Here is an 11,092-nt window from a genome sequence, read left to right on the forward strand (position 1 = left end):
CATCTTCCATCATGCTCCATGCCCCTCCATTTTCAGTAGAAGAACCCATAATATGATAGACAAAAATACAACTTGAAAGTGAAAAAATATTGAGTAGAAAGTGAATAAATATTGAGGAGAAAGTGAATAATAGTAGAAGGAGAAGAAAATGTAAGAGGATTTGGTGTTAAAAGTGAAGAGTATAGGTTGGTATTTACACAAAAAAAATTCAGTATTTTTTGTGTATTTTTTTTAAAAAATTTTGATTTTTTTCAATTTCTTTTTGCAGAAAAATTGGCTGCCGCTGGATTGATCACATTTTTCCGTAGTATGACGTGCACTACACATGCATCATCGACATGAATAATTGGCAGGTCTCAGCGATACAAGCAATAATTAAAGTTGAGATAAAAGTATCATAAGGTTCACATTTTACCGTACTATCACGGGCACTGAGTATTGATGCGATACAAGTAATAATTATTGGTAGGCCTCGGAGATACAAGCAATAATTAATGCTTTGATAAAATAATAATAATAATAATAATTAATGGGAACTATGTTGGGGTTCTGTCGAGTCGAGCATCATTTTCATGAGGACCCTGGTGTTGGTTTTGATAGACCTGGTGGGCTTCCTCCGGTGGTTACTAGTTTTCTAACATATAATGCAGTTTAGGGTTTCCCAAGCGACATATTGAGTTGTAGTGTAGAACTAGTACTGTATTCAACTCAAGTGAAGCGAGCTATTCTTCTCCCTCTCTCTCTCTCTCTCTCTCTCCCGGGCTCCTACTCCATCATTTTTCGGTAAGAACGTTTCAAACCGTGATTGCATCTAATTACTTAATTATCTGTAATTATATAGTTAAGTTGATATAATTAAGAGGGCACTCATAGTCACTCATTGATCGATCTCTGCAACGTTGTGCAGATCGGAATCTAAACCAACGCTGAAGTCCATATATGGATCCGTTAACTAATAGGGAGGTACCGACTGCAACGGAACTACCATCACAGGAAAGGGAAGCGCATCATCAAATACAGGACTCTGAGGAAACAGATGGTGATGCTGATAACTTGCTCTTGTACCAGCAGCTGTACAGCTATGCTACTCAAGGCAAAACAAATAAATTTCACGACACTATTGAAAAGAAGCTTCGGGATCCCAATACTCGCGTTCAGTTTCTGTCTCGACGGAGCCCCCAGAATAACACATTCGTTCACATAGCTGTGAGCTCCGGCCATGTCGAACTAGCAGCCAAGATCTTACAACAACACAAGCACCTTTTGTTAGAGAAAAACTTTGAAGGCGACACCGCTCTTCACATTGCGGCCAAAGCTGGGGATGTAGATACGACAACAAACACTCTTCTGCGTGAAGCACAAGGAACCATAAACGTTGAAAATACTGGTGATGTATTGACGTTGCTGAGGATGAAAAATAATGAGGAAAACACTGCCTTGCACGAGGCCCTGATTCGAGGTCACCAATTAGTAGCCAAGTGTTTGATAGAGGCCGATCCTGCCGTTTCACTTTACATTAATAAAGAACAAAAGTCCCCTTTGTATTTGGCCGCTGAACAAGGGCTTGTTGAGATAGTGAAGCTAATAGAAGAAAAAGCAGTAAAGAAGAACACAGAAATTCAAGGCAAGTCCCCGTTGTTTGCTGCAATTCTAGGCTGCCAGAAAAAAGGTTCGTACTTTGAAATAATAATTCTTTTTTTTTTTTTAGAGTATGTATTATATATATACACATAATAAGAGGAAGTTTGAAATAATTTGGATTGTAGCTCATAATCCCATTGCTTAACATTAGGGACTTAAAAAACTGTCAGCAATTAAAGAGTAATTTAATGGTATAATTGGTAAATAAATCAAATTACATGAACACATCCTATATGGCATCTAATTTTAAAATTGAGTTTTACTTAAAGGTTTTATTATTGGTGGGTTATGGTCTAGAGTTTTTGAATTGTAAGGCCCTATATATTAATGTGACTTGTTTTTTTTGTCACAGCGACCAGTTTGATAGATTTTGATAGATATTACAACCTTTTCATAGAAAAACATTATCATTATAATCATGTTGTTCTAATTTATACTTGATTCATTTACTGACACCAGAAGTCCTAAAGATAATATCAAACATGGAAGCAAATATTTTGAACTCAAAAGATGAGAAAGGGAGGACTCCACTGCATTGTGCAGCATCAATTGGTTATCTAGAAGGGGTTCGCTTCTTAGGCAAACGTCTCGTGGATTCTCATCGAAAGGATAATTGTGGGAACTTTCCGATCCATTTTGCATCAAGCAAAGGTCATGTCGACATTGTTAAAGAGCTGCTTCTACATTGTCCCGATTCAATGGAACTGAGGAACTCAAGTGACCAAAATATACTCCATGTTGCAGCAAGATGTGGCGAGGACAATCTTGTCAAATATTTTCTCAAGAATGTTGAGTTTCAAATGTTGATAAACCAAAAAGACAACAGAGGAAATACTCCTTTGCACTTGGGAAAGATGTACCATCATCCCAAGGTTGTGGACCTTTTCACTTTGGATAGAAGGACCAACTTAAAGGTCTTGAATGATAGGGGCATGACAGCTCTTGGCATTTCAGAAAGCACTTTGGAAACTAGTGCATCATATGATGGGGTAAGTTTGTGCTATATCTACTTTTATCATATTACTGATGCTGATGATTCTGGCTATCATTACTAAGGGACTTCCTTGTTTTATTTAGTGTGTTAGGTACAAGGAACTAAAAGGAGAAACAAGTAGTAGTAATAATAGTAATAATTTATGTAATTGACATAGATTTTGTTCATATATATTTGATATGAATTTTGGTAAACTAATTGTGTCCATTGATATAGGTTTTGTTCATATTAATTGATATACCATCTAGACTATAATCAATTAGTAATTGTTTTTATTTTGAATGACATTAATGCTAAAATATGAAAATTATGAGAGAATATTTGTTTGTGGGAATTTTCTGTGTATTCTTCTCCTTGTAGGAGGTCATATTTATAATACAACAAAACCTGAATGGGCAAGTAAATAATAAATTCCTAAATCCATTTATAGTAGGAAATCAGGAATTAAAGTAAATCAATTACAATTATAATAGGAATTCTTGGTGTGTAAGGAAAGTAAGTCAATATCCACAAGTCACGCCAACACTTCCCCTCACGTTGGTGCATAGATGTCGCCAATGCCCAACTGATCCAGTGAATTGTGGAATGCTTTACTGGAAATTGCCTTTGTCAAAATATCCGCCAATTGATCCTCGGATTTCACAAAAGGAAACTGAAACACTTTAGCCTCAAGCTTCTGTTTGATGAAGTGTCGATCCACCTCAACATGTTTAGTATGATCATGTTGAACCGGATTCTGTGCAATGGCTATAGCAGCCTTGTTGTCACAAAAGAGATTCATTGTGGATGTAGGTTTATACCCAAGTTCAGTAAGCAACTTTCTTAACCAAAGAAGTTCACAAATCCCTTTAGTCATGCCTCTGAACTCGGCTTCTACACTGGATAAAGCTACTACATTCTGTTTCTTGCTCCTCCATGTCCGAAGAACTGCATTCATGTGGTCTTCACTTGGAGAGTGCATAAATTGACTGACAACGCTCACCGCATAAACAATGTCTGGTCGAGTATGTGACAAATAGATCAATCTTCCCACTAACCGTTGGTATCTTTCTTTGTTAGTTGGAACTTGATCCGGATATTCTCCAAGATGATGATTCTGAACAATAGGAGTGTCCGCACGTTTGCAATCTAGCATTCCTATGTCCGTCAACAAGTCCAAGACATATTTCCTTTGAGATAGAAATATGCCTTGCTGCGATCGAGCCACCTCAATTCCCAAGAAATACTTGAGTCCACCTAGATCCTTCATCTCAAACTCAGTAGCCAAATAGTCTTGTAGCTATGATATTTCCTGTTTATCATTCCCAGTAATAATCATATCATCAACATAGATTATTAATGCCGTTACCTTCCCTTTTCGATGTTTCAAGAATAGAGTATGATCTGAGTTGCACTGTTTGAAACCATTGTTCTTCATTGCCATGGTGAACCGTCCAAACCATGCACGTGGTGACTGTTTCAATCCATACAATGCTTTTCATAACCTGCAAACTGTTCCAGTCTGAGTAGTATTATATCCAGAGGAATGTCCATGTACACCTCCTCCGTGAGTTCGCCATGTAGAAAAGCATTCTTTACATCAAACTGGTGTAGTGGCCAATCCAAATTAGCTGCAAGGGACAATAAGACTCTGACGGTGTTTAACTTTGCAACTGGTGCAAAAGTTTCTTCATAGTCTATACCATAGGTCTGTGTGTATCCTTTTGCCACAAGTCTTGCCTTGTATCGCTCGATAGATCCATCTGCATTATGTTTTATAGTAAACACCCATCTACATCCGATAGTCTTTTTTCCTCGTGGTATAGTCTCCAATGTCCAAGTCTGATTTTTCTCAAGAGCTTTCATCTCCTCTTTTATAGCTTGGACCCACTTAGGATCTTTCAATGCTTCAGAGACCTTGGTTGGAATATGGATAGCAGACAACTGATGCACAAAAGCCTTGAGTGGTTCAGACAGCTTCTCAGGGGATACATGATTTGCAATTGGATACTTGGATGTCTTGCCAATATCAGGTGAATAACGGTTTGGTGGCTTCCCACGATTTTGCCTGAAAGGTAATTGATATCCAATAGTTTTATCCTCTAAATGCACAAGTCTAGTAGGAGTATTTACCTCAAAGATATTCTCAGGAGATTGGTCCGTTAGTACTGTTGAATGAGAGGGGGGTCTTCATCTTGTTGTTCTGAGTTGTCTGTAAGAGTAATGACTCGAATCAAAAACATCTTCGCAAGGGTTAGGCGATCGATCGTTGTTTGGCAGAGAGCATTCGCACGTGCCAGACTCGGGACGATCGATTGTTATTGTTTCTTGGCCGAGAGCAATCTTCGTGCATAGATGAATATCCTCATGTTCCAAGCTGCTCCAATTGAGCTCTTCACTCGGTATCTCCCCCTGAATAGTAGAATTGGATGCTGGGTCATAGAAGAACATATCTGATTCTAGAAAGGTGACATCCAAAGTGACATAGGTTCGCCGGGTAGGAGGGTGATAACATCGGTAGCCTTTCTGATGAGTGGCATAACCCAAAAAAACACAACGAAGCGCACATGGATCAAGTTTGCTTCGTTGATTTTTGTGGAGATGAACGAAGGCCACACAGCCAAAAATGCGAGGGGTAAGCACCAAAACAGAGGGCAGAGGCCCGATGTTGCGCGAGCACTTGTAATGGAGTTTTGAAGTTCAAGACCCCAGATGGCATGCGGTTGATAAGGTGGACAGCAGTGACGACAGCATCATCCCAGTGATGACGAGGAACATGGCCATCAATGAGAAGAGCACGGCTGTTTCAAGGAGATGACGATTCTTCCGTTCGGCAACACCATTTTGTTGTGGTGTCTGGGGGCAAGTTGTCTCATGAATAATGCCATGTGTCTGGAAGTAAGTCTGAAAATCATGATTAACAAATTCTCCACCGTTGTCAGAGCGAAGAATCTGTATTCGAGCATTGAACTGTGTTTCCATCTGGTTGTGAAAGGATTGGAACAGGGAAAACACTTCATTCTTATTTTTCATCAAATAAAGCCATGTCATCCGTGTACAATCATCTATGAATGTGACAAACCAACGAATACCGGAATGAGTAGAAATAGGTGAGGGTCCCCAAACATCAGAATGAATTAAAGCAAAAGGAATAGTACTTTTATTCATACTTAAAGGATAGGATGCTCTATGACTCTTGGCTAGAATGCAAGTGTCACATTTAAAATCTGAATCCTTAAATACAGAAAACAATTCGGGCAATAAGTGTCTCATATAACCAAAAGATGGATGCCCCAAACGTCGGTGCCAGAGCCAAATTTGTTGGTGCTTGTCATCAGATGGATGCTTTACACTATTGGCACGTCCCATACTGAAGTCATCCACATAGTACAGCCCCCCTCTTTTAGTACCACGCCCAATGATCTCCTTGGTGAGAATATCCTGTAGTAAACAAAAATTGGGATAAATTAGTGCACAATAATTTAGTTGTTCAGTGGCCTGACTTACAGACATTAATTTATTGGACAAAGATGGAACAAGTAGAGTATTAGAAAGGGACAGAGAAGGTGAAAGGGCAACAGTGCCGGCCCCTATCACAGGATAGGTAACTCCATTTGCATTGGCAATACTTGTGCGGCGGGGTGTAGTGGTGTGCAAAAAATCATTCGGATCAAAGGTCATATGATCAGTGGCGCCAGAATCAATTATCCAACCAGTAGTATCTCGTAGATCAGAAGTATGAAATGCATAACCACAGTTACCTGAGACATCCGGAAGCGCGGGACTATCAGCAGGATCTACCTGCGGGAACAAGGCTAATGGGGGTTCGGTAGAGACAAGAGCAGCACGGCCGGAATTACTAGCAGTTTCTTTGAGCTTGCGAGCGCGGAGGTCCTCCCACCAATCAGGATAACCATTTAGCTTAAAACAGGTGTCACGGGTATGTTTGAGGTTGCCACAGTGCGTGCAACCACTTCCATCAGTCGGAGCCTTGGGACGGGAAGGTGGGATGGTTTTAGGAAGTGGCGCACCAGCAGCAGTAGCATATGACTGGATCTGAAGGTGGGCCACAGTAGAGGAATTATGGAGCTGTCCGGCACGAGTAGGGGGACTTGATCGAGGCGCACTCTTGGCCGCTAAGCCAGCACCAGTGGCTCGATCAGATGAACCCATCATCACTGCTTGTCGAACATCTTCACGGTGAACATAAGCATAAGCTTGGTCAACAGTAGGGAATGGAGTCATGTGAAGAACATCACTTCGGGCCTTATCAAGACGATCATCAAGGCCATCCAAAAATATGTAAACTCGATCTTCCTGCAGAATATCATTATAGCGCTTGATATCACTTTCATACTCCATCATATTTGGACGACGAAAATCAATTTCTCTCCATAAGCTTTGGAGAGTATTGTAATAGGTTTCAATGGAGCCACCAGCTTGTCGCATACGAGAGACTCGTCATTTCAGATCATAAACCTGAGAGGTGTCAGTGCCATCATAGTAAGTTGTGGCAATTGCATCCCACACTGCTTTTGTCGTCGAAAATCGAATGAAATTGCCAATCAAGCTCTGCTCCAGAGAATTGATGAGCCATCCCTTCATAATAGAGTTCTCGGTGTGCCAGCGAGGAAACGTTGGAGCGGTCGAAGGAGGTTGTGGAAGATCGCCATTAATATATCCCAATTTGTCTTTGCCGGAGATATACAACTCTACAACTTGGGACCATAGGGCATAGTTGGTGCCATCCAACTTTATGCCAATCTGTGCAGCGGAAGCTTCATAGGTAATTGTCGTCGGAATCGTTGTCTGATTCGGGTTCAAGGTTGTCGTCTAATTCAAGGTCGGGGTTGTCGTCTGAGTCGAGGTCGGGGTCGTCTTGGTAGGATCCTGATTTAGGATCAATTTCGAGGTCTGAGTCTGCATCTGCATTAGTTGAGCCACCTGGGCACTCAACTCGGCTATGGTTGGTTGAGAAGGAGAGGAGGAAGCAGTGGCGCTACCGCCATGAGGATTAGAAGAGTCATCCTCCCCCATGGTGGTGGCTAGGGTTTAGAAACTAGAGTCAGCAATCCCAAGATCGCCGCTCTGATACCATGCTAAAATATGAAAACTATGAGAGAATATTTGTTTGTGGGAATTTTCTGTGTATTCTTCTCCTTGTAGGAGGTCATATTTATAATACAACAAAACCTAAATGAGCAAGTAAATAATAAATTCCTAAATCCATTTACAGTAGGAAATCAGGAATTAAAGTAAATCAATTACAATTATAATAGGAATTCTTGGTGTGTAAGGAAAGTAAGTCAATATCCACAAATCACGCCAACAATTAATATTGTTTAAATTCTAAGGGCATTTGCTTGTCTAAATTATTTTTTGAAATTTTAATGTTTTAAATATTACAGCTCCCATGAAAATTTCATGGATCCACCACTGCACGCGATTCGTTTCAAGCAACAAAGTTTTCAATATATTAATGGTACCACTTGTGCAGATGATACCTGCCGTAAAAGAAGAAGAAAATGGCGTGATCCAGTTATATTCTTCAGAACAAAATCCGAGAGACTCAAGCAGCCTACCTGAACTTGATCAAATTTTGGTTGAGCCAGGCCCAGGTATGGAAACAAAAATAACTACTGCCGCTGCTGGTCAGATTCAGAACAAAGCAGTAGCGACAGCTTGGTGGCTGATAAATAGACTGGTAAATTGCTTGGAGTACCCAAGAACTTGGTTGGAAGATACACGTGGCATGCTGATGATTGTGGCAACCATGATATCAACCACAACTTTCGAAGCTGCAGTTAATCCACCCGGTGGTGTTTGGCAAGACAATAATATCAATAGTAGCGCTGGAGGTACTACTTATTGCACCCATGATAACATATGCACTGCTGGAACTTCAGTGGCAGGCAGCGGCTTCCCAAAAGACTTCCTCGACTTCGTAACACACAATACCATCTCGTATATTTCTTCTCTCAGTGTCACCCTTTTGCTTGTTGGCGGATTTCCCCTCCGGAATCGTGTAATTATGTGGCTTTTATCAATGGCCATGTGTCTCACTCTTACTTCTCTGGCACGCACCTATATACATGCTCTTATGATAGTGTTCCCTAATACTGAAATTTACAAATCATATGAAAAGATATCCCAGATATCCATTGTGGTTTGGGTTACATTGCTTGGGATCATAGCTGCAATCCACACCATTCGTCTTATCATTTGGTTGGCGAGGAAGTTGTGGGGCAGGTTCAAGCATAAGATCCCAAAAAGCCTCAGGAACGTGATTGATAGTTTGGTGGATAGTTCGAGAGCACGTCACCGTACCAAAAAATTCTGAGGAGAATACGCCTGTCTGTCGTTTCCTTGTGTATTGGACACCAGATTGCTAAAGTAAACCATCTATTTATTGATGAAGAATGTGTTTTAAGGAGAACCAGTAGGTCGTGTTTGGCTAGTGAGCTAGCCAATGTTTGCCTTAATTTATTTCTGTTAGAACTTGGATGCTATGTAATATATAAAGATTCTATGAAGCTGTTGTCATGTTTATTAACACAGAAAGCTTCCATTTAGGGATTTCTCAAATTAGTTTATTTGATAGATACCCTTGTAGGACTCACTCCGCATTGTATTTCACTAATCCAAACCATCTATGTTGTAGATGCTCATTCAAAGATCATCTCTACAAAAAATCACTTGAATCCAATATTGTTTGTCCACTCAAGTTGTGTTTGGCTAGTGAGCTCGCCAGTGTTTGACTTAGTTTATTTCTGTTAGAATTTGAGCAAGTCAGAATGATCAGTTTGGATGCTATGTAATAAATAAAGATTCTGTGGAGCTGTTGTTGTTTATTAATCTGAAATCTATTTTTATTTCCTCCTTATATAAAGCTTGGTGAAAACTGTTTGATAACTCTTCATTAATAATTCTAGTGTTCGGCTAATAGTAAAGAGAGAGGTTAAGCTGACGTGTGGTTAGTTAGTCACGTGTATTAGTTATGTTAGTTGTTGTAATAATCGCGTGGGTTATTCTCATTGAAATACAAGTTCTCTGTTGTTCTCTCAATTTCGCTGTTTTATATTTCTCCAATCTTCTTCTTCCTCAATTCTTCTTCTTCTGTTAGCATCTAGAACCTCGTAGACATAAGAACTTTCCGACCCTAATTATGAAAAATTAAAATATTTTATTTTAGGGAGTTTCACATATAAACCCTTTATTAGAGACTAATAACTTATAAAAATATGGCACTGGGTTCGTGGTCGAAGGTAGTTGGGTCTGGTTGGGTTGTACGTAACCACGTGATCATTTATGTCTAGGTTGTCCATGAGGCACACTCTAGTGGTCTTATTAGTAGCGTAGACATGATTTCATGTGTGAGGAGACCTTTTACAAACATTTCAAAGTAACCGAAAAGACCAAAAATTCATACATAATACATATGTAATGAAATCTTTACTCTTTTTCTTTTCTTTTTTTTTTTTGGGTGGCCATAAAAAATATATATCATTTATTGGCTCAGTCCTTCCCTATTTTCCATTAAAGATATACCTTTTTTTAAGATAGAAGCCATTTAAGTTAAGCCAAGCCATGTTGAATGGCTCCAAACTTGGAATCTGATATTTGGGGTTTCCATTGATTATAAGATCTGCGGTGCCTTGGCTGTATCTGTACAGCCACTTATCCAAGGGTTGAGTTTGCATTTCAAAAATGGATGGTTGAGATTGAATGACTGGATAACCTATTCAGCCCTTTGTTATTGAGCACCTGAGTCACATGTGACTCTTATAAGGGCTAACAGAACCAGACGCATGCTGTGGAGGTGGAAGACGACGCTCGCTCCAAGTTTTCTCTCTAAATTGAATCATAAGAGCCTCCAGCTCTTTTCTCTGCTTGCCTAAATCCAATCCTAAGGGACCCCAAATCCTCTCTCTGCTTGCCCATCAAATGCTCTCCCTGCTTGCCCACCAAATCCTCTCCCTACTTGCCCAAATTCATCCTGTGTTGGCCAAAATGCATCTACAGAAAGCTAATGCTCACCGAATCAAGGTCGTCACGAGAAAACTGAAGACAAAGCTGGCGACTCTGCCTAAGCGAGGTCCTCAACTCTTCTCTCTGCTTGCCCAAAACTGATCTGCAGAGAGGTAATCGTTGCGAAATTGATGATGGGTCCAGCCTCCATGATGTAATGGTCACCAAATTGAGTGGAATTTAGTTTGATTTGTTGGAATTGTGTGAACGACGACATTTGAGTTGGTGGAGAAAGGAAGTGTAAAGAGGATGCGTTGAAAATTTGGAAACATCAAGTAAGAGTTCAAACAACCCTCTTTTTCTGGTTTATGAGTTGAATGTATTTTGGGTAATGAGTTCATGCAGTTTAGGAGTTCAATATATTTTGAGTAATGAGTTTATGCAATTGTATGTTTTTAGCTTCGTGTTTATGCTCTGAAGAGTTTGCCAACAGTCGGGCAACATTTGCAT

The 11,092-nt window shown here is 40.0% G+C and overlaps 2 protein-coding genes across 3 annotated transcripts; both read left to right on the top strand.

The window, feature by feature from the left end:
- Positions 1-916: 916 nt before the first annotated feature.
- Positions 917-8,118, top strand: LOC117620628 (protein ACCELERATED CELL DEATH 6-like). 2 transcript variants are annotated; one of them, XM_034350750.1, is made up of 3 exons: positions 917-1,669; positions 2,101-2,630; positions 8,023-8,118. In XM_034350750.1, the coding sequence occupies exons 1-3, from the start codon at positions 940-942 to the stop codon at positions 8,029-8,031; spliced, it is 1,269 nt and encodes a 422-aa protein (XP_034206641.1). In that variant the 5' UTR covers positions 917-939; the 3' UTR covers positions 8,032-8,118. The 2 variants fall into 2 exon arrangements, with proteins under 2 accessions (XP_034206641.1, XP_034206640.1); XM_034350749.1 differs by lacking the exon at positions 8,023-8,118 and having other exon boundaries at positions 2,101-2,753.
- Positions 8,094-8,954, top strand: LOC117621829. Its single transcript, XM_034352373.1, has one exon. The coding sequence runs from the start codon at positions 8,094-8,096 to the stop codon at positions 8,952-8,954; it is 861 nt and encodes a 286-aa protein (XP_034208264.1).
- Positions 8,955-11,092: the final 2,138 nt, after the last annotated feature.

The sequence above is a fragment of the Prunus dulcis genome, chromosome 3 (assembly GCF_902201215.1).
Source record: "Prunus dulcis chromosome 3, ALMONDv2, whole genome shotgun sequence".
NCBI classification, from domain to species: domain Eukaryota; kingdom Viridiplantae; phylum Streptophyta; class Magnoliopsida; order Rosales; family Rosaceae; genus Prunus; species Prunus dulcis.

Bases quoted from the DNA above. Each gene is read 5' to 3' on its own strand.
- LOC117621829 (XM_034352373.1), top strand. From the start codon at position 8,094: ATGGTACCACTTGTGCAGATGATACCTGCCGTAAAAGAAGAAGAAAAT.
- LOC117620628 (XM_034350749.1), top strand. From the start codon at position 940: ATGGATCCGTTAACTAATAGGGAGGTACCGACTGCAACGGAACTACCA. The intron at 1,670-2,100 runs GTTCGTACTTTG...TACTGACACCAG, and splicing joins TCTAGGCTGCCAGAAAAAAG to AAGTCCTAAAGATAATATCA.